Here is a 26,585-nt window from a genome sequence, read left to right as displayed (position 1 = left end):
TCTGAAGTACAAGTGTAGTTACAAGCCACAGCGTCCTTTAAAACTCCGGCAAATTCCAAGTGACTATGCCACGCGTGAGAACTGTCATGCTCACCTTCTTTTTGGACACGGGACGACCCCGAGGTCTGTCGTAGGCGATGCGAACTGGTTCATGAACTGGAAAACACAAGAAACATATCCGTACACATACACATCACTCAGAAGATGCGAGTGCTGCAGTTTAGGCTCGGCCAACGGAAGGGAGCCACTGCCCCTTCAGCCTGCTGGCCTGCCTCTCAGGAATCATGGGCCCGAGGGCACAGAGGCGGGAACACCAAGGCCCAACTGAGGGCTGCTCGGTGGGGAAGAGTCTCCTTTAACGTAGGACTTCCCACGTGTATGACGAAGGGCTCAATGCATGGATCGTCTTTTCCATGACTGCAAGAACTGGTTTTGTTTCAATAAACTATCTGCAATCTCCTGCCCTCCTAGTGTCTCTGCAACTGTTGCACTGATCGTTAAAGTCCGCAGAGAATTTTCCAGTAAAGCAACCATGCTTCTCATACAGAGCACTGAATCACATTACTGCTTTATTTTTGATGAAGGAGAGATAAGCAAGAGCCGGTGTTTTTCCTCATCAACCACCCAAGGAACCCAGAGCTTCCAAAATAGAAGGAGCTCCATTTCTCCCCCTCGCGGGACATGAGGCATTCGGAGAGGCTGCCGCCATCAGCAGGAAGTTGTGAAGGACGTCCGAATTGGGTACAACAGCTGGCAACCCGTGGTAACGCCAAGGTTCCCAGACACAAACCGTCAGCAGGGGACTGTTCCGTCAGCAGGGGAAACTGAACTGATGCTCAGTTCCGTCACAGGACTGTTCCGTCAGCAGGGGAAACTGAACTGATGCTCCTAGGGGTGAGTGTGACACTGTCAACAATGCAGAGCACCCACGTGACACTAGACAGGGCACGGTTCGCCACAGGCACCTCACAGGAAGGTATGGCGGCAGGAACCAAAGCCCAGGCCTGGCTTTGTGGAGACACGGTGGGGGAGGGGGGGGGCGGCACGAGGAATAACCTGGGCCATGGCTGGCCGTCAAGAGGCCGCACATGATGCCATTCTGCCTACTGACAGTCTAGAAAATTTCAGCAGAACCATGAGGCCAGAAAATGGGGAGGGGACCTCAGAGAGACACGGATGTTTCTGGAGAAAGGCTCCAGCTCCACTGCACTGGAGGAATTCATGCCTGTACACGATTGCCAAAACTCCTTCAACTGTCCCCCCCTTAAAAAGGATGCGTGTTACTGCTGTTAAATGGTAGCTCAAGAATCTTAACCCTCCCCACAGAAGAGGGGATGACCTCCCATGGCCCAGGCAGCGGAGCACAGAGCACGTGGCTCCCACTAACCACTGCCCAAGACCAGTGCCACCTGTGTCCTCCTTCCTCGTCATCACTAAGCAGGCATCAGTGCCCCGGGCCTTCCAGGGGCTCAGAAGGCTGGGTCCTCCCCAAGGTCACGGGCGGGAAACTGCAGAGATGACCAAGGCCCGTGCCCTCCACAGCCGGGGCTCCTCCACTGGACCATGAGCAATGACGGAAACACCAAGCAGCATCTGATCCTAACACGCGGCCGCTGCACTGACGCAGCGGCGCGTCCTCTGACTGCCAGCCTCACACCAGCCGGCGATGTGAGCTTCACGGAACATGTGGGAGTGGTATGCAAAACCACCGGAACTAGTTCAGGTTAAAAACACAAGACCGAAGAATCTCATGTTCTGTTGGCCCTGGAGGGATTTGGGAGGTAACATCCGGGTTGGTAGGTGTAATCAGAGGCGGGAAGGGGGACAGGGACTGGCTGGTCATCTTGTGGCTAAGCGTGGGCTAAGGGCCAGTAAATTCTTCCATACAGTCAGGTGACATCAGCTGGTCTCCACAACTTTTCCTGGTCCACAACTGAGCAGCACGGTTCCTCCTTCAGCGCTAAACAGAAGCCCATGCTAGGGAAGCCATGATGAATGTCGGGCACTCACCTTTGGGCTCCTGGATGAGGCACAGCCTCTTGGGAGCTGGAATCATGCCAACCTTTAAGGACTTGCTGCTGACCCTCTTCCGGGGGAAGCAGGCCCCCGAGGAGGCCTGTGACAGGGCAGGTGCACCAGGTGGGCCATCTTCGGCCGCCTCGCTCGGGAGGCCATCGGTGGGGGGGCTGCCCTCAGAGCCCTCGGACTTGGCCGCCCCTCCTGCTGACCTGGAGGCCCCTCTAGGAGTGGTGCCCTCTTCGCCCCCCTCCTCTTCCTCCTCCTCCTCTTCGTCCTCCTCCTCCTCCTCGTCCTCCTCAGGCACCACCTCCGGGCTCTCCAGCTCAGCCTCGTGCTGCGGGGGCTCATCTTCAAACTCTCCTTCCCCTTCCATGGGATCAAGGGGGCTTTCCTGAGAATCACCGCTCTCACCGGCGTGGAGGTTCAGTGGAGAGGATGTAAAACAAATCGATGGGCATAACTCAAACACTTTCTTTCGATAGAACTTGAAGGCTGAACTGTCTTGGTCATGGAGAAACCTGGGACGAGGATGAAAGACACTGGTGAATCAGAGAGTCCTCTGAACATTCACATTTACTAAATTAGCCGGAAGAGATCCAACAAAGCTGGGAGTGGAACCGAGGAACAAATAACCTGACCTCTTCCTACCAACTATGGCTGATGGTGCAGCTTCACAATGAGACAGAGAAGTCCGAGGAGTAGCAGCCATTTAACAAAGGAGCCAGAACGTTAAGAAGCCCCATTGCTTTTCCGGGGAGGGAGGCAGAGGAACAAGGTATGCAGAAATGACCAAGGAATGTGCTGGAAAAAGCTCCAACACTGCAGCCAGAGATCTAACCTGGCCCTCTCCTCATCCCCTTCTAGTCTGTCACCAGCCACTCTGGGACTCCCGTGCGCTCAGGGTAACTGCCTGGTTCCTCTCACACTGCCAGGTAGGAGACCGAGGAAGGCGCGTCCCTTCTGCCCCTCATTCTACAGTGAAGCTGAGTCAACGTGGTGGCAATACTGCCTCTCAGAACCTCAGAGTCCCATGGCCACCTTGACCCAAGGCTGTGGCTAGTGTGAGAAACTGAAAACATGCACAAAGACGCAAAATACACTTGGACCCAAGGAAAGAAGCCCTTGTTCTTGGCCAGAATAACAACCTCATAACAATGTCAATTCTTCTCTAATTAAAATATTAATGCATAAGCCTATCTCAATAAGTGCATCTTTTTTTTTCTAGGTTTGAACATGATTCTAGACTTCATAGAGAAAAATAAATATGTAAGGGTATTTGGGAGAACTCTAAACAAAATCTGTGAAGGGTTCTGGCCTTATCAGGTATTACAAGGTGTATGAAGCCTCTACAGTCACAACAGTGTGGTACCAGTCCTTGGACGCATGGATAGAAACACCAAGACAAAGGCCAGAAACACGGTATCTGATGAAGTCAGGTATACAGATTGCTTAAAAATAAAAACTTAAAAAAAAAAGACCTATTTAAGTAATCTCTACACCCAGTATGGGGCTCCAATTCATAACCCCAAGATCAAGAGTTGTATGCCTTTCCGACTGAGCCTCTCAGGCACCCCCAAAATAAAAATCTTCAAAAAAAAAAAATTGAGAAAGAAGAAGTCCAAAAAACCCAATAAGAAAAAAGGGCAAAGATTGAGAACTTGAGCCCTCCAAAAGACAGCCAGAATGAGAAAACCAGTCATAGACCAGGAGAAAGTATCTGCAAATCATACATCTGACAAAGGACTCCTATAAAGAATGTATAACAAACCCTCAAAATTGATTAATAAGTAAATAAATGACCCAATCAAAAGATGGACCCAAGATCCAAATGGACACTTAAGTATGGGAAGCACACAAGTATACTAGAAGACACTCAGCACCATTTAGTCCTTGGAGAAATGAGGACCACAGTGCAACACCGCCCCCCCACCCTGCAATGGGATGCTAACATGAAAAAGCTGACACCAGCAAGTGCTGTGTGGGGTTGGAACTGGAAATCTCGTCCAGGCTGCTAAAAATGCAAAACGGTGCTACCACTTGGAAAGGCAGCTTGGCAGTTTCTTCAAAAGTTAACAGTGGGCCCACCATGGAGCCAGCCTTTTCTCTCCTTGGTATTTCCTGGAAAGAGATAAAGACCTTATCCACAACAGCTCACAGCAGCTTTGCCTATAATCGCCCCACACTGGAAACATCTTAATGCCATCAACAGGTGACGGGTAAACAACTGGTCCAGCCACACAGTGGGACAAACTCAGCAGCAAAGAAGAATGAACTGGGGATACACACAACAAACATGGCTGAATCCGAGTAACTGTGCTGAATAAAGGGGCCAGACAAAAAGCAAGAAAAAGCTGCATTTACACAAAATTCAAAAAAATGCAAACTATTTACAACAAAGTTTTAAAGGACAAGCCTTGTTTTAAGAGACAGATGAAGAGTTCACATGAAAATACAGGACACAAATTTATGAAAAGATGTTCAATTTCACTCATGAGAAAAATGGAAACTAAAATTTCATGGTGGAAATGAGAAATTTCTCATGAATCCTGCTGACTCTAAGGCACGCCAAAGGTGAGGGATGGGGACAGGTACTCTGGACACTGCTTTGGGATGCGCCCTCGGGGAGGGGTTATTTCCATTATTTAACAAAATTACATGTGCAATGACCTTGGACCCCACAGTCCCCCTTCTGGAAGATACATGAAGATTCTCTCCACAGAGTCATTGTGCGTGAGGCCACTGATGGGGCTGTAAGAACCACGTGGACGCCAATAGCTGGGGAGTGACCCTGAGGCGGCTGCACGTGGAGAACGACAGAGGACAAGACGAGGGGACAGGTGGGACAGGCACAGGGGACTTCTGGGGAGGTGGTGAAGGGAAGAAAGCAAGGTGCAAAAGTGCCTATCACATAAAAAAGGTACGTGTAAAAACAAAAGGGGAAATGCACATACCCACTAGAACGGAATGAAATGGTTTCCTGTTGATGGGTGAGGGGATTCCCACTCAGACTTCTCTGAGCCTACCTTTTGTAATTTTTACTTTAGAACCATGCAAATGCTGATAGAAAAAAACAGCCCTAAAACGGAATCTCTGTAGAAAAAATGAACCTGACTATACATCAAATCGATGACATAACCACACACAAAAACGAAATCAACTCAAACAGCGTTAGCGGTATACTTTTTCTAAAGAAAAAAACACAAAGTCACCTTGACCTTTATTAAATACGTGTGGTGTTGGATGCAGTCATTCTCAAACTGCTCTATGAGCACTGCGCGGGGGGACAGAGTGAATCACTCCACCTAATGTTGCTGTACAATAATGGGGGACTCTGTGTGGGGAGGGAACAGAAAAGGCTGCCAGAAACGGTAACGAATAAACCCAAACCACGGCAGTGCCAGGATAATGCAGAATTCTCCTTGGGGCGGGGGGGGAAACAACAAAAAACCCACAACCGATGAAATGCTCCTGGCTGCCCTTAGCGGAGCTGTCCCCCTCACCGGGTCTGCCCAACTCTTGAGGCGTGCTAGACGCAGCTGGCCCCAAGGTCACCAGGCCTGTGAAAGGCAGAACTGGGCTGAGCCCCCATGAAGCCGTCAGTGCTCCCCAAGGTTGATCTGGGTCTCACAGGAAGCAGGAGGCATGCCCAGTGCAGAACCTACTCAAGGTCCCCAACAAGCTGGAAGAACATGCTGGGTCACACTACTGGGTCCCAGAAATGCTCTAAGCCATGTGTAGTTTTCAACCATAGTCTTAATTAGGCATGGCTCTCCAGCATGGTAGGAGCAGGGCAAGGGTCCAGAGTTCCCAGCCAACAGGAGGATACAATTTACACAGCATGGGAACCCCACCTGGTTATGGCTCAGTATCAGGAATACGGGGCTCCCAGGTAGCCTTGCCCTAAAGGAGGTGAACCTGTGCCCCACAAGGCAGAGCAGGCTCCTGGTTCTGTCACCTGCAGGCTGTGTGGTGTTGACTAGGCACCCCATCTGAGGAACGGCAAGGGTAACAGCACCCCCTCCTGGCAAAAGGATGCCAGGCCCCCACTATATGGAAGTGCTTGCTGCCCACAGCTGGACCAGGACCCCATCCATCACTGGTGACCGGAGCACTGGTGTGACCAGGGACAGTGCCCCATCCTCCTCCTCCCACTACCCCACACCACTTGGCCTCTGCAAAGGTTCTAGGGAACCGACTAGGCTCTCTGGCTGGGTGCTCTCTCCCCCTTCCCCTGATCAAAGCCCACTTGACCTTCAAATACAGCTTAAACTTCCCTCCAGGGCAGGTTTTTTCTGATGCCCCAGATGAGGGCAGCACTGCCCAACACCCCTAAGCAGACACTTCCCCCTCACAGCCCTGAGCTTGGCAGAAGTGAAGCCATGACTTTTCCTCAGGTGCCTCCTGGGGCAGAAGTGTGTCTGCCAGGCCACCCCACAGGCTCTCTCTCAGGACACTCACAGAGTAAACACACTCAGATTCAAAGGGCACGATGGCTACATACCACAAGTCAGGGTTGTCAGTGCTGTTTTCTATGCTGAACTGTTCAATCTCTGGTCCCACCTGAGCAACAAATCTGGCCAGTTTCTCTGCAGTTTCCATGGTCTTCGTGTCAACTACAAAACAAAGTGACTGTCACATGTCAGTTCTGAGCGGCTGCTTCCAATTTCAACTTTGGGGGTGGTGGTTAGGGAGACTAATTATAAAGACAGCCCCTCATGTCCCCTCACTGCATCCTTGCCCTTTGCCATGGGACTCTGTAGCTCTGTCCAGCAGAGGGAGATTCTCTTCTCTCCCCCCAACACTGGGGCTGGCCCTGGGACTCATGCTGACTGACAAGGTGGCATCAGTGTGGAACCCGGGCTTCGGAGGCCTTGAGCACCTCCGCTGCCCTCCTGGAGGCCGAACCCTGACTGTCAGGTGAACAAATCCAGGCTGGCTGCTAGGGGGTGATAGGCATGTGGCCCAGACATCCCTGTTACCTCAGCCGATGGCCCCACACAACCAGCTGCTGCCTACAAACACGTGGGTGGGCCCAGCCCAGTTCAGCAGACTTGGAGCACTGGATACTCCCTTGGAAGGCACAGCTCAGAATGGCTCCTTACACAGCAAAAGCTAGAGAATGTAGCATTGGTGGAGACTTTGTTTCCCCTCTCCATCCCCACCTAGTGCTAAGTGCAAAGTACTGGTCTGGTCGGGGGCAGGCCTGTCATAGAGAAAAGGTAATGGCCAGAAAAAACTGCAGGTCAGCTAATCCTAAGGAAGGAAACAGAGACCTTGGGAAAGAAAAGGCAGAACGAGAGACGAGGGCAGCCCTACAGAAGGTAAAGAGGGGCAAGAACAGAGTGAGAAATGGATGGAGGCACTCAAAGCCCCAAGCTTTGAGGTTATGCCCAGGGCATAACCAGGTGGCCAGGAGGAGGACCTGGCAGGGGAACACGGTGAGTCAGCTTGACCCCTGGACAGGAGGAAGCTGGCTACAGGACTAGAGGGCCAGCCCCTCTAGGAAGTTAAGAGGAGAGTGCCTCCACGTGCACCTGTCCTGGCCAGGTCCCTGTTGCTCCTGCCTGCTGCACAGATGGCTCAGACCACCCAGGTTTCCCACCCCCAACCCTGAGGGACCCCTGGAGGTTGGAGAGTCAGGGCTGGGGCCCAGAAGAGGGGGACGGGAGTGAGCACCCACCGTCAGCAGATGGGCAGGGAGAGGAGGTCTGAGGGGCTTCAGAGACTTCCACTGCTGCTGGCTTGGGGGATGGGCCCGAGGCTTCTGGGCTGGGGTCCCCAGGAGAGGGTCCGGCCAGGTCAGGCGGGCAGTCCTTGGCAGTTTCATTTCCATCTGGCTGGGACAGCTTTCCCTGCAATGAACCTGGAGGCTGCCGGCCATGGTGTTTCAGTCTGGTGCCTGAGGAGAGGAGGGTCTGGGTTCCAGTGGTTGCTCTCCTCACCTTCCAGCCCCGGAGCCCTTGGGTGCGGAGCAGCCCCCGCCGCCGGCCTGGGAGGAGCCTCTTCTTGAGGCTCCGGATCGCCCGAGCATACAGCATGGCCCGGACAGCACACTCTGCTGCTGTCGGCTTTTGATCTGCTCCTGACAAGGTGTGGCTCATCCGCTGCATTTCTGCCAGCTTCAGTTTGTAATATTTGTATTCCAGACTACTGTCATCAGACAAAAACCTACGTAACAAAACAGGCACAGAAGAACATTGGTTAAAACAATACCACGTACCGAATTGTTGCTACGATCCCATTTCTCACACCCTTTCCAAGTGGCAGCCTCCCTGCCATCTGAGAGGCTCTGATCCATGGACCACCCAGGTCCCCTCCTGCCCACAGTAACTGCAGGGCAGTGGCAGCTCTGATCCAACACCGGTCGGTTTCTACTTGGGTTTCACAATCCCCAGCGGTGAAGGTGCTCACAACTCCTAGTAGCCTCGTAACATAATCACTCTGGAGCCACAGAGACACTGCCACTCTGTCGCTTGTGGGTGCCATTTTTGGGAGGTGACACCCTTCAAAGAGCCCAGTGAGGCAGAGTACTCAGAGACCCTGGCTTCAACTGCACCACCGAGGCCAGAGTGCCATGGCTGTGAAATCAGGTGCCAGAGTCATATCCAGAACAGTACAGAGGCGCCTGGATGGCTCAGTCAGTGGAGTGTCTTGCCTTCAGCTCAGGTCAGGATCCCGGGGTCCTAGGATCAAAACCCCATTGGGCTCCCTGCTCAGTGGGGAAGCCTGCTTCTCCCTCTCCCTGCCGCTCCCCCTGCTTGTGCACGCTCTGTCAAACGAATAAATAAATAAAATCTTTAAAAAAGACAAAAAAAACAGTATAGGAAAGAGGAGGTTGAGTCCCGAGTGCCGACACAGAAAGACATCCACGATACAGCCAGAGAGGGCAGCAGGCTACAGAAGAACGCCAGCACTGATGTGGACCACATGAATCCGCTTTGTGTACGTAGATCCACGTGCATTTGCTGTGCTCACAGAGGCCGAAAGAATATAAAGCTAACTAGCCCTGGGGAATGGACAGTAAGGGGCATGGAGGGAACTCACATACTCTTTACCTTGTTTTCCACTTCGTTAGCACCTTCTTTCAGCTCTACTAATCCTTCCCTTCTAGGGTCTGGACTTTTCTTGCCATTTCCTTCGGGCCATATGTGGTGAATGCTTACATTCACTCCATTTCTGACAAACGTGTCCCACGTTGCACTTTCCTCTACATATGGCTACAGCCGCATTCAGTGTGCAGAGCCCCCTGCTACCTCCTTCTGAAGAGTTCCTAAAGTCAGTTCTCATTCCCCTTCACTCAAAAGTTACTTAGAAGCAAGTTTTATTTTGGCTGTTGCTAGTTTTGACTTTTATGCATCGTGTAATGTGGCCCATGTGATATTCCTTTCCTGGGATGTGTGGAGAGTTTCTCTGGGACCTCACATGTAACAGGAGTTCATGAATGTTCAATTTCAATTTGTGTTCAAGAAGAATGACTACTGTTTGGTGGACAGGGCGGCATTTCAGGCGGCCTTCAGTCACCCTGACGTTAAGAGGCCACTTACTAGGTGCGGTTCCCAATCACCAGTGACAGGAGCCAGCCGGCTGCGTGAAGCAGGGTGCTGGCAGCACGACGTACCGTGGGGGGTCCCTGGGGGGCAGCTCCATGCGCAGCTCTCAATGCTGCCATGTGCGGTTAAGGTCCGGCTGGGTCTGAGGACACAGGCTGCACGCCGGCTCTGCTGCTGCCCCACACACTCTGCTGGGCCAACAGCAGCATCTTGCACCCTAACAAGCAAGGGTTCCCACATAAAGGAACAGACGGTCTGGTTCTCCTGTGAAACGCAGCCCCAGCAAGGGTACCCCTCACCCAGGGCAGAAAGCGGAGTCAGCACCCAGGTGACCCAGAGCCCCAGGATACAAGCCCCTTTCCCTGGAGAGTTCTGATGCCAAGTGCAGTCTGAGGATGTCAGTCTCCCCAGGTTCTAGTGGAACATAACATTAAGAGCACAGAACATTCACAAGCCAGCCTGCTGGGTTCAAATCCCACCATGGCCACTTATTAGCCACGAGATTTTCTGAACTTTTCTGTGCCTCAGTTCCTCTATCTGTAAGAGGGATCGATAGTAATAAATTACTTCATCACGTTGTTGTGAGGCTTGAGTTACACACTTTTCATTGTAAGGAAAATGCTTTAAATACTGTGTGGCATTCACTAACTGCTCAATAAGCATTAGCAAATCATCTTTACCTGTTTATGCCAATTCACTGTGTTCTAAATATTTTATTTGGATGACATCTACCCATTTCAGAGAATTATATTCAAGCCTCCTGCCATGATACAGATCGATCAATTCCTCTTATATTTCTAAGTGTTGTTTATTTACACAGCTCTAAGCTACTAGAGTTCAGGCATCAAGATTCCCAACTATTGGGGTGCCTGGCTGGCTCAGTCAGCTAAGCGTCTGACTTGGTTTCAGCTCAGGTCTTGATCTCAGGGTTGTGAGTTCGAGACCTGTGTTGGGCTCCACACTAAGTGTGGACGCTGCTACTTAAGAAAAAGAAAAGAAAAAAGATTCCCAACTGCTGGAACTACATGATGACTGTGCCTGGTCAGTAGCCTACTTTGCCCCCTTTTATGCTTTTCTCTGTTTTGTCTGAAATGACCTTTACATACTTTTTTTTTTTTTGATAGCCTTTGCTTGGTATGTCATTTTCCGTTTTTTTTCCCCACTCTGTTTTATTTATCTCTGAGAGGAAGCAATGGTTGGTACTTTTAAACCCAAGTCCCTGGTAAAGGTGGCGCCACTGTACTCATTGCCTATTTGCCCTCCTTTTTAATTTTTTTTCCCTTTCTTGCTTTTCATTGGGATGAATACATTTTCTTTTTGACTTCACCCTCTATAGTAGTGTGGAAGTTATAAATCCCACTTCTATGTCTTTACTGGCTAGTCAGATTAATGTACATTTATTTATTTATTTTTTATTTATAAATCCATTTTCTTTTTTTTTAAATTTTTTTTGTTATGTTAATCACCATATATTACATCATTAGTTTTTGGTGCAGTGTTCCATGATTCATTGTTTGTGCATAACACCCAGTGCTCCATGCAGAACGTGCCCTCCTCAATACCCATCACCAGGCTAACCCATCCCCCTACTCCCCTCCCCTCTAGAACCCTCAGTTTGTTTTTCAGAGTCCATCATCTCTCATGGTTCGTCTCCCCCTCTGACATACTCCCCTTTTCTTCCTCTCCTGTTATCTTCTTCTTTTTCTTTTTTCTTAAAATATGTTGCGTTATTTGTTTCAGAAGTACAGAACTGTGATTCAACAGTCTTGCACATTTCACAGCGCTCACCGTAGCACATACCCTCCCCAATGTCTATCACCCAGCCACCCCATCCCTCCCACCCCCAACCACTCCAGTAACACTCAGTTTCTTTCCTGAGATTAAGAATTCCTCATATCAGTGAGGTCATGTGATACATGTCTTTCTCTGATTGACTTATTTCACTCAGCATAACACCCTCCAGTTCCATCCACGTCATTGCAAATGGCAAGATCTCATTCCTTTTGATGGCTGCATAATATTCCCAGATTAATATACATTTAAACTATTTTTTTTTTAAAGATTTATTTATTTATTTGAGAGAGAGAATGAGATAGAGAGAGAGAACATGAGAGAGGGGAGGGTCAGAGGGAGAAGCAGACTCCCTGCCGAGCAGGGAGCCCGATGCGGGACTTGATCCCGGGACTCCAGGATCATGACCTGAGCTGAAGGCAGTGGCTTAACCGACTGAGCCACCCAGGCGCCCCTACATTTAAACTATTATTTTCTATGTTCAGAACTAGTCACTAGCTATATCCTTACACTTTTTTGTCAGAGAGAGAGGGAGAGGGAGAGAGAGCACAAGCAGGGGGAGCGGCAGGCAGAGGGAGAAGCAGGCTCCCCACTGAGCAAGGAGCCTGAAGCAGAATTTGATCCCAGGACCCTGGGATCATGACCTGAGCCAAAGGCAGATGCTTTAACTGACTGAGCCACGCAGGCGTCCCTATATCCTCACTTTTAGCAAGACAAGAACCTTAGTATCCACCTCTTTCCTGCTACTTACCACCTTACATTATCTAGATTATCTGGGGTTTTGGGGTCCACCCCCCCACCGCAGCATCAATTATTTAGATCTCGTATTTGCTTTGAGGCCCTTGGACAATCCTGCTGGGGACAGCCAAGAGGGATTCAAGCCCCCCTGCTTTTTCCCGAGTCTGTAAACATTTGGACATGGTGGGCTGTCCCTGGAAGGCATAGTCCAGCAAGGGTCAGGACCATCCCACTCTGAAGGGACAACTTAGAAGATGGGAAAAACAAAGTGACATATTCTTTCACTTCTACATCTTACATCCTTGGGACCATTCTATGGGCCTGCTGCTTTGCAATCTCTCTCATGGAGAATGAAGGAAGCTTTGCGAACTGGTGCTCCTGACAAGGAAGCAAAGCTGCAGTGGGAGTCTGCACTACTACTGTTATTTTAGTGCACCCGAAGGTGCAGGCCGCCTCAGTGAGCGGCAATGGCCAGTTCTGTCCACAAGGCCCGGCTGTGAACAAACCCGTGTTTGCTCCTCCTTGTAGGGAGGTAGAAATCTCAAATCTCTGCTGTACCTTGAAGGGCTGAGAAAACGCAAAGCCTTCTTACACGTTTCCTAAGATCTGAACTTTTCATTTATTAACTAATAAAAAGAACCTAACACAGCACTGGAGCCTAGCAAGAAGGTGGTTCTCTGATGAGTGATTGAGAGGAGGGAGAGCTAAATCCTCATTTATCTTCGTAGGGCTTCAACAGTGATGGCTAAAACTGATAGATCAAGGAAGAGCAACATAGGCTTATCATCAAGAGATAATGTAGAAGTTTAAAATACCAAAAGAGACTGACTGCAAGAAGTAGAACTGGCATGGGAACTGGTCAAAGCGGAAACATTTTGCTTTTCTTAATTCAACTGATTTTTATAAACTACATACACGAACTCCTTTAAGAATTCTAATGTACACACCAAAGCCCTAACCTTACTAGTTTCTTATCATTCTTTCTTGGCACCACATCTTTTCCTCTGATAGTCTCTGGTAATTCCTTCTGAAGGAGTTTTCCGGGAGTCAAGTCTGAGTCCAGCTCCCTAATCTCTTCTTCATCTGGGTCTATTCTAGCCAACCACTAGGATTTTTATTTCAACAATCACACTTTTCATTTCCAAGATCTTTAACAGGTTCTTTTCCAAAAACAAAAAGCTCCTGTTTCATGGATACAATATACTATCATCCACCAAAGACTGTTAACCACACACACATATTTTTAGACTAACTCTTTTTCTTATGGTAAATCTGTCTTCTCAGGTGTCAGCTCTATTTGTTGAGTTTGGTGACTTGTCTTCATGATGTTCATCTTCCTCAAATATTTGATTTCTAATTCAATGCTTATTTCTTTTTTTTTTTTAAGATTTTATTTATTTATTTGAGAGAGAGAGAGAATGAGAGATAGAGAGCATGAGAGGGAAGAGGGTCAGAGGGAGAAGCAGACTCCCTGCTGAGCAGGGAGCCCGATGTGGGACTCGATCCCGGGACTCCAGGATCATGACCTGAGCCAAAGGCAGTCGCTTAACCAACTGAGCCACCCAGGCGCCCCTCAATGCTTATTTCTAATTCTGTACCCCACCTCCCATATGTACAATTCTGGTTACGGTTTTGTCTGTTACACTGCCCATCAGTGATCATGAGCCTGGTTGGTCATGATGCAGAGGCACATGTCCCCAGTCTTCTCGGGGTCCCCTTTCCCTCCAGCCCAATCACCTGGAAATTGCCCCTGGGCCTTTCAAGTCTGGAGAGTACTTTACCCAAGAGGGTTTGGTCTCTGCTTTCACCTGTCAATCTGAGGCTATCTAGCTTCCTTCCTTCAGCACGCACACTGATTGAGAGCAAGAACCTGGATGAGAATCTCGACTCTATCTTACTAGCTTTGCACTCTTTAGGTAAAAGGCCTCTTTGAGCCTCAAGTCTCCTATCTGTAAAATAAGGATGACAACATACCTGCCTCACAAGGTTTATGAGGGAGGATTCAGTCAGCTAGTGCTTAAATCAGAAAAGCGCTGAGAATAGTACCAAGTGCAGAGAAAGCAAAAAGTGTTTGATAATAAAGTTTTCAATAAATTATGATGGAATGATTTGCTTATTGGGCTGTTTTTTTTTTTTAACTTTTAGGTTATATGCCCACCTCATTCTAAATATGAAAATAGGACAAATGAGTCTGAGAATTCTGTAAAAATAAAACCATATAAGCTCCAACCCTTCCCCGTGGTAAATCATGCTGGTTAAGACCAAAACTCTAGCCCTGTTACACGGCAATTTATGCCTTTCAAGCATTTTTACTAATTACAACAGCAAGAATACTGAGTCCAGTATGGGTGCAATATTGATCACACAAGACCTGAATAGACACAAAAAGAGGAACTACAACTAGACGTATAATGAGGAAACAAAATCTTTGTTAATTAACAAACGAATACGAGGTAAAACTTCACACCATGAAATTATCTTTACGTCAAAACACAGGTTAGGGCATGGCATGCTTACAGAGTGGCAGCACGTGTCAACTGGGACAGATAACCCACAGTAAGTAACCTGATGATAAAGAGCAATGGCTTCCACCAGGGGCAACTCCTGCCCCCAGTGGCCAGTGTCTGGGATGGAGGATTCTACCGGCATCCAGTGTAAGGGGAAAGGCCAAGGATGCTACTAAATATCCTGCAAAGCGCAGGACAGTCCCCACCAGAGGATTATCCAGTTTCAAAGGTCAATCATGCGCAGCTGAGAAAAAGTAACGGAGATCAAAGGCCTGTAAAGTTAATTTTCTCCTTAACCCAGCAATTTCACTCCCAGATACTACCCTAATAAACTGCTAGAAATGTAGACAGAAATAAACAGAAAACATTGTTCATCATAATGGTATTTACGGTAGGGAAAAACTGGAAAGAATCTAAGAACTCATCAATGGGCAATGGTTGAGTATGCTAGGGTACCTGTGTACAAAGGAAGAGCACGTACCCACTGCTAAAGGGACAGTGATGTTAGGTTTGAAACCTAGGACACACTGAGAGGGAGAAGTGGTGGAGCTCTGAGTGACAGTATCTTTATCTTAGTACTTTTTTCTATTTTTACAAAGGACATATGCCACTTTTATGATTTAAAAAAAAGTCAGGGGCGCCTGGGTGGCTTAGCTGGTTGAGCATCTGACTCTTGGTTCTGGCTCAGGTCATGATCTCGGGGTCCTGGGATTGAGCCCTGTGTCGGGCTCTGTGCTCAGTGCGGAGTCTGCTGGAAATTGTCTCCCTCTCCCTCTGTTCCTCCCCTGCTCACATGCTCTCTCTCTCTCTCTAATAAATAATAAAATCTTTAAATAAACAAATAAAATAAATCTTTAAAAAAAGTTAAAGTATGAACATTTTCCACTTGCAGCCATCTAGAGATAATCCTAAACACACAAGAAAATAGGCTGCATTAAGCCATTCACTGAAGCAGTTTGAAACAGTATACAATCAAAATCATTCTGTAAGTCCAACCAGAGAGGGATGGCTAACTAAACTCTGGCCACCTCCTCTATGGATTAATAAACGCAGCTGTCTGAAAATGTTTATGAAAGATAAAAAATACAAGCATTTTCCTGTGTTATCTAAAATGAGCAGAAAAAATAAATACATAAACCCCAAAAGAGCAGGATATATCATATCATAGTAAAATCACAGCTATATTAAAAACCCAAATAGCCCTCAGTGGGCAGAGAGACTGGAAGAAAAACAGGCAAAACTGGCAGTAGATGTCGGTGGGCATACGAGGGGCTTCCCCCTACTTTCTGTTGTTCTCAACTTCCTCTAATAAGCAAATACTGCATTTATGCTGAAAACTTTAATTTTTTTTTAAATTTATTTATTTGACAGAGATATAGTGAGAGAGGGAACACAAGCAGGGGGAGTAGGAGAGGGAGAAGCAGGCTTCCCGCTGAGCAGGGAGCCCAATGCAGGGCTCGATCCCAGGACCCCGGGATCATGACCTGAGCCAAAGGCAGATGCTTAACGACTGAGCCACCCAGACGCCCCTGAAAACTATAATTTTAAAGACTTGCTCTATTCGTGTGAAGAGGCAGTAAGGCAAAAGGAGAAGAGAGTTGAACAAACAGTAGCAGTAAGTCACGAACAACTGCTGTAACCCATCCCTTATCTTCATGTGCTCTCTGCATGCACCTCTCATCTCATCCTTAAGCCAGCACAGAGGCACAAGGGGCTCCCTGACCGGACAAGAGAAGGCCACATGGCAGGGGATGGCAGCAGGGCTGGGAATTGAATGTCGGTGAACCCGACCCTCTCTCATGCTGTTCCCACTGGCTAACACCATTCCTCAAAATTAATACCTCACCCTCTGCGTCGGACACCATCAAGACACAAATTTTGCCATGTGTTCTATGGGAGGGATTCAGAGGGCCAACGTTTAAAGACCTACCAGTAAGCAGGGTCCTCCTTGAGAAGGGCTCTCTCTTTGGGAGATAGGCTGCCTCCGACAACACGAGTGACCAGCTGGTCGATTGTGTCCACCACCTTGTGATCCGCTCGCTGGGGGACCGCTGGAACACACAAAAGGGCTTTTCTGAGAAACACACTGGACCACATGGGGCCTGGGATGGCCAGGACGGAGTCAGAGGCTTAGGATGGAACCTAAGCAGGCACCAATGACCAAAATCCTCATTCAAGAGAAATCAGCATTGAAAAGAGGAGAGCAGCATGGTATTCTAAAAACCAATACCCAAAATAGCATCCCAAAAGACAGAACAGCATAACCACTAGAAGAGAAAGTCACAAGCTTATAGCGACTGTTCAGAGAAATATATGCATATATTCTACAGAAGAAAATTATAGTAGCAATTCTGTTCTGCTTGTCAGGTACCGCTTAACTGGAATGTTCATATTAAATGAAAAACATAAAGATATAAAATGTAACTTGGTAGGGCGCCTGGGTGGCTCAGTCGTTAAGTGTCTGCCTTTGGCTCAGGTCATGATCCCGGGGTCCTGGGATCGAGCCCTGCATTGGGCTCCCTGCTCAGCGGGAAGCCTGCTTCTCCCTCTCCCACTCCCCCTGCTTGTGTTCCCTCTCTTGCTGTGTCTCTCTCTGTCAAATAAATAAATAAAATCTTAAAAAAAAAAAGTAACTCAGTATAAAATACATAAAAAAAATCTAGATTATGATTCCCAATATGAAGGAGGGAAGAAAAGATACATAAATACGGACACATGGAGAAAAAAAAGAAGGAAGTATGTCAGAATGTTAATAGATATTATCTATGGGTAGATTTAGCAGAGACTTCATTTTCTTTGTGCTTTATAAAAAATAAATATGCACGTGTTTTATAATCAGAAAACATACATATAAATTTGCAAAGAAAAATTCCCTAATCAAAAAAGTCAGTGGCCTTAGGATAGATGTTCACAGAAAATATTTGCTGAATACATGAAAAGAAAAACATTTCTTAAAGTGTCAATTTCTTTCAATATGAAGTGTGTGTTTTTTGTTTTTAAGTAGGGTCCAGGCCCAGTGTGGAGCCCAACAAGGGGCTTGAACTCAGGACCCTGAGAGCAAGACCTGAGCTGAGATCAAAAGTCAGATGTTTGAGCCACCCAGACGCGCCCCTCCTTAATGAGTTTCAATTTACAATGCCACTGGCAACACAGAGGAGCAGCTGGCCCTCAATTAATAAGACTGTTTAGTTTTCTGATACTTGCTAGTTTTAATTGCACAGAATGGTCTGTTTGTTTAGTCATTCGATAAAAACCACTCCTGAACTGGAGAGGTTTTCCAGTTTGTTCTGTGGGGTTAACTGCACTGTCCAGTCCTTGCTTATGTTTGAGTTGCAGCTTTAAACATTTTTTTAAGATTTTTTTTATTTAGTTATTTGACAGAGAAAGATAAAGCGAGAGGGGGAACACAAGCAGGGGGAGTGGGAGAGGGAGAAGCAGGCCTCCTGCTGAGCAGGGAGCCCGATGCGATGCGGGGCTCGATCCCAGAACCCTGGGATCATAACCTGAGCCGAAGGCAGACGCTTAACGACTGAGCCACCCAGGCGCCCCAGCTTTAAACTTATTTTAAACCTCAGTGTGAGCTCTTTACACCGGCTAAATGGATTCTTCAATTGTCATGCTATTGCAATTATTTCCCTTTTGAAACTTTTTTTTTTTTTTTGTTATCGGCTCTCATCCTACAGAATTGCTGGTTTTACACAATCTTACCAAAGAATAAAAGGTTCAGGGTTGGAAGCTTTGAAAAACAACGTATTTGTGGATCACTCCAACCATCTCTCGTGAAGGTAACCATTAACAAGTGTCCCAGTCTTGGCCCCACAATCCTCTTCCCCTGACCATATTCTATAGAGAACTAAAAAATAAAAAATAACAATAGTGGTAACCAAAACATTCAATGGAAGATGTCATCTCCACATTTCAGACAGTAATGGAGGCAGTGGCAGGGCATACCCCATGAGACACGGGCACTGGTGCCATCTACCTGCTGTCCAGACAGCCCAGGCCTGCAGACGTCAGTTACAAGGGAACCCAGCTCTGCTCAGCCTCAGAGGCCTCTAGTAAAAGGCAGCACAGTCCCACATCAAGGGAAGGATGAAGTAATTTACGTTAGGTCAGTATCATGATGCAGCAAATGCTGTTGAAACACAGAAAAAGGCCTTTGATGATCCTATAAAAGAATAGACTGTAGTGTTTTCAGCACAGCAAGACTGTTGCTGTGGGTGCACTCGCATAGCAACAAAACCAGAAATAGTGGTGGGCAACTTTAGGTTATGGGTGTTTTTTTCCTCCTTCAAACAACGTTCTTCAGTATGACACTGACTTTCCACTCCCCCACTATGAGAGGCGTGGGGAGGAGGGGTCCTGCTTCAGCCCTGAGCCCACTTCTGGAAGGCTCCCTCTCCAGGAGTAGGTGTGGCTGCCCATCCACGGTGGGACCTACCCAGTGCCTGATGTAATCAGGGCTGCATAAGGGTGTAGAGGAGTGAAGAGATTCAGGGCCAAACAAGGCTTTCCCACTTGGCTGGGGCAATGGAAGCTGAAACCTGCCTTGTGGGGAAAGGGACTTCCTCCTGAGGTAAAGGGGGGGAAAGTGCTTCATCACTGGTCACATGGGCACCACATATGCTCATGACCTCTGGGATGTCTGGGCTAGGAAAGCATCTAACCTGGGTGCTAAGAGGGAGAGAGGACACCAAACAGCCAAATGTTTATAATACCTCTGGGGTTTCTTTTTTGGTTTTTTTTTTTTAGTATTACCTCTTTCTTGGCCTTTCTGGAACCTCCCCAAAGCTGACTCGTTCACTGTAGGTTACCAGATGTACCTACTTGATCTATCGACTTTTAGCCGTTCTAGAAAAGTGAGTGGGTAGAAAGGTGCTTCTATTACCTGGGCTGACATGGCTAATCTCTGTTGGTCCCTTAAACATGGCCTCCCCAACTCCCCTGGGCTAGGGTCTCTTCCATTCCCGTAATCCTGGCACAGGAGGAGCTGGGTTTTGTGACTTCTGTCCCTTAGGAGCCTGGGGACTCCCCAGAGACAGTGTCCAGTGTTTACTTTCCCCTCTACTAATACCTTAGGGTGGGGGAAGGGAGATTCTGTAACAAGGGCTTCTTAACCTTGGCTGCAGGATGGTACAATCCCCCCAGAAAGCACAGGCAGAACTGTGTACAAATATGTGTGCATTTTTCCTGGCAAGGGCCACAGCTTTTGATCAGATTCCCAAAGGAATCTGTGACCCAGAAATGTCTAAAGACTTCTGTGGTAGACAGAAGATTCCTAATATATGCTTTCAGAATGAATAGCAGACATGCACCCCGGCCAATATGAGTTTTCTACTAAAACTGTTTCCAGTTGGCTAAAAAACTTCTGTGCAAAAATCTCAAATAAGACACATTACAAGAAAACATGAAAAACAAACTAATCACAATAAATAGGAACTTCCAGTGCCTTCCTTACCATCACTCACACCACTCGGAGCCTTGGCCTGAATTTCCAGTTTGGAAGGAGGAACCATTTTCTCCTCCTCTTGGGTTGGCTCAGGTTCAGCCTTCTTGACCTGGAGTGGACACCCACTGCTGACCAGCCAGGCCTTCAGGTGATCAATATATTCTCTCCCAAACAGAGTAGAGTCTTCGAAATTTGGAAATGCGGCAGGAGAGGGAGCTATATCTTGGAGGCCCACGGCTTCCAAGATTTTCTCTTGCCGGAAAGAAGAGGCCAAGGAGAAAGTCTGTCCCAAAAGAGCTAAAGATTTCCGGCAGAGAGAATTGGTGGTCTCCAGGGCAATAGCCAAGTCCAGGGGGTTACTGAGGGTCTTCATCTTGACACTCAGCTCATAAGCATTGCACGCCATGAGCAGGGGTGTTACACTCTTCAGGAGCCGGTCTTGAAGCCTCATTATGTACTTGTCGAAGGGCTTTATGATTTCAAAAAAGCAATTTTTGGTCTTCACAGCACCTTTGTCTAAAAGCATGTTTAAAAACTCGTTATCAACTCTGGGTGTTTTCAAAGCAGAGTGCTTTAAAAATTTGATAGTAAAAAAGCAAAAATCTCTGTGCTCTGGTTTTAAGGAGCATTTGAACGAAGCAAGCATTTTAGCACAGGTTTCGGTTTCAAGTTCAAAGAGAGTCTGGAAAAGCTGGGAAAATTTAACATCATCTTTTATAGTATGGAATCCTGCCCATTTGATTATTTCTATCCCAAATCTTGAAAAAACATCAGACTTATCTATGAGGTCAAAGCTCATCTTTCTTCTGGGGAGCCGAATATCCTTCAGATTGAGCCCCAAAGGGATCTGAGTGGGAAACTGGATATCTTCTGTCCCTGGGTTTGTCCCCAGGGTCACATCAGGACTTGAGGTGGTTTTCTGGATTTGGTTGGTGCCCTGAGTTTTGGGAGTAATACGATTTACAGTGGGTACTTTCTTTGTGCTCACGCTTCTTAGTGTGACAAGTTTCCCGACTCCCCCTTTAGTTGGAAGCAGGCCCTGAGTCTCTCCCTTCCCTAAAAGGGCCCCTTCCTGGTCAACGATGTTTAGACCTCGGCCTCTGCCCTGGACTTGGGCACTGCCCCTGAGCACAGAGTCTGCCTCCCCTGGACGGTCCACGTCGTAATCCCGACTCTCTTTCTCCAAACACTCTTTCTCAATCAGCCTGGAGGAACCAAAGTCCCCCAGTAGTGCAGAAGGACCAAAATTATACTCCTGTGACCAAGGGGATTCTTGAGAAACGGGGTGGGCAAAGTCTTGTTCCCAAGAGCCACGGAGTGCAAATTTCCAGTCCTGAGAACGGAAATGTCCCAATTTCCGGTGGCCAAAAACCTGGTCTCGGGAATCAGGGTGGGAAAATTCCAGATCCCGGCCACACTCTTTGCGAAAGTAGTTGTCTTCACTTACAGAAGGATTGCTTGATCTGAAGGAAGGTCCTGGAAACACATCACCTCTCAGGCTTTCTCTTCCAGTGTCTCGAGGGTGGGCTACAGATCCAGCCAGAGTATATCTGCTGTCACTAGGAATGTCATCATACATATCTGCTCTGGCTCTTGGGACCGTCCTTAGAAGATCTGAAATAGATGATCCAAAGAGGAACAAAAAGGTAATTTAGACCAGAGGTCGCAAAAAGACAGTCCACACACCACCAACCAGCAGGGGTCCTTTATTTGCCAGAATGCATTTTAGAAATTTGTGTTTGTTTCTAACATTTAAAATGTGTGTGGCTTTATTTAAAAATCTGGATTTACAACTTCTAAAAACAGAATACCTACAAGCACCGGGCCTGCATGTGCCTGGATGACAGTACACAGAGGCTGGGCAGTGGTGCTCCTCACTCACTCAGCCTTCTTGTCCGGGCTCTGCAGGCATCTGTTTTATAAGCCCTCTTTTTGACTCAGGAAAGGGTGTCTGGTCCCCAAATAACCTGGGCTTCTTTATTACAACTGGAACACTTGTACATTTCTACTTCTAGCACACAGTAGACAGTTTCTCTGGAGGCTGCCTGCCCCCCCTGCCTTTGAGGAGAAAGTGTTAGATCACAGTGCCACTAAGGCAGGAGCCATGTCTGACACTACACCCACCACAGCCAACCACAGCTGAGCATCTGACCGAAAGGTGGCAGAGAGGCTCCCCGCAAAGGTCCACTGGGCCAACCAATCCTCTGAAAAAAGAGAGACTAAAACAGATGAGAGAGGACACAGAAGCTACACAACCTGCAGCAAGAGAGGCCACAATGAAAACTGAACAGTATGTGTAGAAATGAGAAAACAGAAATGAGAAAAATAGGAACCTAAACTTGTTTTTGCTTATTCACACATAAACTCTGTAAGAAACCAGGAACATGGGAACAGCAGGCCTCAGGGAGACTTTGCAGAGTAGCGTTCTAATTTTCTAGCTTATGAATCAAAATATTACCTAGTCAAGAAGTCAAATAAAAGGGAGAGAGAGGCCAGGAAGTAGTAATGGGCCAAGAGACCACAAGAAGCTAAAGCTTTGTATAAACCCAATTTATTTGTTCAACAAGTACTCGCTGAGCAACTACTGTGTGTGGGCACTGCTCTAGCCAATGGAATTATATAGCAGGGAAAAGAGACAACAAAATCCTTACTCTCCGGATTTATCAGTTGAGGGAGCCAAACAATAAACAAAAATCCATCACATGTATGAAAGTGCCAATAAGAAATATCAAGCAAGCAGGAACTTGAAGAGGGAGAGCCGTTTTCAGACAGGCTGGCCAAGGAGAGCTGCTCTGACAACAATGTATCTGTGCAGAGAGGCCTGGTGTCAGGGGCCAGACTGTGCAGTTACAGGGGAAGCCTTCCAGGCAGAGGGAGCATCAGGACAAAGCCCTGGGGTAAGACTAGCAGGGAACAAGTGTAGCCAGAATGGAAGACAGTAATGGGGGCAAAGTGGTAAGAAGGTGGTTCCTAAACTCTACTGCACACTGGAGTCCTTGGGGATCCCCAGGCATTCTGATTTAATTAATTGGGATGGGGTGTGTCCTGGGCGTGAGGGTTTTTAAAGGGTCCCCAGGGGGCTGTCTAGGTGGCTCAGTCGGCTGAGTGTCAGACTTTTGATTTTGGCTCATGATCTTAGGTTCATGATATTGAGCTCCACGTTGGGCTCCACACTCATTGTGGAGTCTGCTTGTCCCTCTCCTTCCCCCTCTGCCCCTCCCCATGCACATGAGTGTGCTCTCTAGCTTGTGCGCTCTTGCTCTCTCTAAAAATAAGTAATAAATAAATAAAATCTTAAAGGGTCTCCAGATGATTCCAACAAGCAGCAAAGTTAAGGAACCACTATGCTAGAGGATGTGAACAGAATGGGGGTAACAGATCTAGTCAGGCCCTCAATGGAACTCTACAGTTTACTTTGAACAAGATGGAAAGCCATGAAGGGGTTCAGAGAAAAGGGGCGACCTCACAGGCTAGTGCAGGGAACTGACCACCAGGTACAAGAGTGGATATGGATGTTCCAGCAAAAAGTCCACGGGGATAATCCAGGTATTGATGGCTATTGCTGGCAGGGTTAGGGCAGTAGCATTAGGAAGAGTGGTGGATGAAGTCTGCACAATGGGGATTTTCAGATGCCTTGTAAAGCAATACAGACTAGAACAGACACAGTGAAAGGCCAATCGATGGACTTTGCTTATTCACAGGGCTAGGCCCTGTGACAAAGTGGTGGTTCAGGAACCATCTAGCATCCTGCTGGTTTCCTAGTACAGCTCCTACCCCCCATCTTTCTTGAGGAGACTAAGACACATATTGACGTTTGAGTCTCTAGATAAAAATAAACCAAGATTTAAATCTCCAGATATATATACGTGTGTGTGTGTGTGTGTGTGTGTGTGTATATATATATATATATATATATATATATATAAAATATACATGCATACACATAAGCATGTGTGTACACATGTATCAATTATGTGAGTATTTAGGATTACATAAACATATCATAGAAGAACTGAAGGATTCACAAAACACCACGGATATGGTTACCTCTGAGGAGTAAGGAAGCACCTAAAGACTTTTACATTATACTAACTACTGTGTGTTTTTTTCAATTTTATTTATTTGCCAGACAGAGTGCATGTGTGTGCACACAAGCAGGGGGAGCAGCAGAGGGAGAAGCAGGCTCCCCACTGACCAGAGCCTGATGTGGGATCCCAGGACCCTGGGATCATGAACTGAGCTGAATGAAGGCAGATGCTTAACTGACTGAGCCACTCAGGTGCCCCATACTCCTACTTCTTAATTCTTCCAATCCCTTACAATGGGAAGGTTTTTGTGTAAAAATACTCAAGCATTTTTTAAAAATTTAGAATCTGAAAACAGCTTCTAGGCTTTCGTTTCTCCACATCCAAAGTACACAAGTTATCCCTGCCCCAAGCACTTAGACTCACTCAGTCAACACTGAGGAAGTTTCCTCAGTGGAAACTGGCTCAGAGGCTGGTGCAGGGAGCAGCACAGGCCCAAAGGAGGCCTGGAGGAGGCTGGCCCACCTCAAAAAAGGGAGTGCTCAGGGGCCTGGAAGAGCAATCAAATCAACCTCAAAGCCCGCAGGAGCTTCCTGGAGGAAGGCATGTGCAAGCTGGGTCTTAGTGCCCCAGAGACTTAATCAGGCTGGGCTGGGCTGGGGAGGGATTCGAAGCACAAACAGGCAGCACAGTGTCACTGAAACATGAGCCCCAAAGGCAGGACATGAAGGCTAGGAGCCTTATGTGGCATGGTGAGGAACCTCCCTGTCATCCTGCAAACAATGTGTGCACCATTTTTGATGCTGCTGGCCTGACATTTCGAAACTTTCCAAGGGGAATGTTTTCAGGCAAGGCCTACACTTGGCAACCTCCCATGCCCTCGTCTTGTACACAACACTATTAACTATTACCTGGTTGTTCCTGCACTTGTCTGAGGATATAACCCCAAAATGGGGCGCCTCAGGAGTCCAAGTAGGGCCTTGACCCAGCAAAGGGTGGCATTAGTAGATCTGTCGGGGAGGCCGATTTGAGGGGAATGGAACCAGAAGCTGAGAGACCGTTCAGGAGATTACTGCAATAATCCAGGCGAGAACTAGTAAGAGCTCAAATCTGGGCAGGGGTGGTGGGGATGAAGCCAGGAGATTGATTCAAGAACCCTTCTTTAGGTGGGGGAGGATGCCTGGGGCAGAGAAGCTTCAGATAATGACCATACCCACTTCTGCATAATGATTTGACAGGTAGACCAACAGATAACTTTATCTCTCCTTAACAAATAAGGAAGGTAGGATCCGAGGCGAGGCAGCCAGCATTGAATAGTTTCCCCAAGGCATTGATATCCTCCTGCCCTTACTCTAAAAGAATGCCCAATAGCTACCCTCCCCCCAAAGAAACCAAGTGCTTTAATTCACCTTGAGCTTTAAACTGAAGAGCTTCACCTACGGCCTCACCACTGGGGTCCATGTGATATCGGTTAGCTTTTTCTTGCAATACAGCATCAAAAGTCTCCTGTGCAATTCGCCTAGCTGCCATGTTTCTCTGACCTGTAGCGAGAGGGGAAAAAAAGACACTAAGAATGACAACTAACGCTCACACAGCCTGCTCAGTTTCACCTAATCCTCAAAGTGATGAGACAGTAATCTATAATTGAACATGGTGCTTCAGAGGGAGGCCAGATTATTTTAAGGGGTCTTCTGCCCTCACGGAGCTCACAGGTGTGTTGGTTAGAAGGAGCAAAGCAAGCCCTGCGATCTTGTCTAAGATCTATCAATCTATATTGCTTCTCTGAGCCTATTTCCTCAGAATCCCTATCTGTTGGGGTTTACTGGAGAACTGCAATGAAGCAACACACACAACTGAATGTAACAGGGAGGAGGGGAGGAGCATAACCCACGCAAATGGTGCTTAGGAGAGATGCGATCTTTCCCGTTTCTATTTTCCTATTTTATAGACTCGCAAAGAGGCTCTGACAACTGACCTGCCCTCTGAGAACAGCCTCTCAACAAGTGAGCGTTAGAATCCCTGACCAGTGACAGAGCTCGCTCTGTACTAGGTCCTCTTGTAGGAAAAGGACTCTCACAATCTCGTTTACTTCTTCCAACAACCCAGTGAAAAGCGGGTCCTGTTAGGAATGACATTATACAGAAGAAGAGAAAGACTCGGACTAAGTGACCCACCCAAGGTCAGAGAGCCCAGACCGGAACCTGGAAAACAGGGCACTGGTAGTGGGGACAAAGCCCTGAAGACTGACTAGAAAACGACTGAAAGCAACGCTGAGGAACCCAGTGGCTGCGTCCTTAACCACAATATCCCTTCCATCTTGAAACCTTCAACCCCAAGACCCAAACCTGCCCTTCCTTCGAGCCATCTCTTATAACCATCACCCTCTTTTCTCATTCTTAAGCCCTTTTCCTGGAGCGCCCCTTGTTCTCCGCTATCGAAGGGCAGGGTCTCCCCGTCAGGCGGCTCCGGATCAAATCGAGTGACCTAACCTTTCTGCGCCTCCGTT

The 26,585-nt window shown here is 47.6% G+C and overlaps 1 protein-coding gene across 8 annotated transcripts in view; it reads right to left on the bottom strand.

Annotated features, from left to right (window-relative positions):
- The window catches only part of SUGP2 (SURP and G-patch domain containing 2), a 34,067-nt gene that overhangs the window by 6,681 nt on the left and 801 nt on the right, over window positions 1–26,585 (bottom strand). For all 8 annotated transcript variants that reach the window (XR_003606668.2, XM_028087056.2, XM_028087057.2 and 5 more), the window contains 7 exons: window positions 25,489–25,620; window positions 20,064–21,668; window positions 16,536–16,656; window positions 7,700–8,187; window positions 6,521–6,632; window positions 2,011–2,537; window positions 95–156 (listed from right to left, as the gene is read on the bottom strand). Coding sequence is in view for 7 of the 8 variants with exons in the window: in XM_028087056.2 (XP_027942857.1) it covers window positions 95–156; window positions 2,011–2,537; window positions 6,521–6,632; window positions 7,700–8,187; window positions 16,536–16,656; window positions 20,064–21,668; window positions 25,489–25,620 (3,047 nt within the window). In the remaining variant the exon portion in view is untranslated. The remainder of the gene's footprint in view (window positions 1–94; window positions 157–2,010; window positions 2,538–6,520; window positions 6,633–7,699; window positions 8,188–16,535; window positions 16,657–20,063; window positions 21,669–25,488; window positions 25,621–26,585) is intronic.

Source organism: Eumetopias jubatus, unplaced genomic scaffold (genome assembly GCF_037043125.1).
Source record: "Eumetopias jubatus isolate StellerSeaLion01/CBP00866 unplaced genomic scaffold, mEumJub1_p1.0 scaffold_1, whole genome shotgun sequence".
NCBI lineage: Eukaryota > Metazoa > Chordata > Mammalia > Carnivora > Otariidae > Eumetopias > Eumetopias jubatus.
Note: the sequence above shows the minus strand (reverse complement) of the source record. Positions and strands in the feature narration are given on the sequence as shown.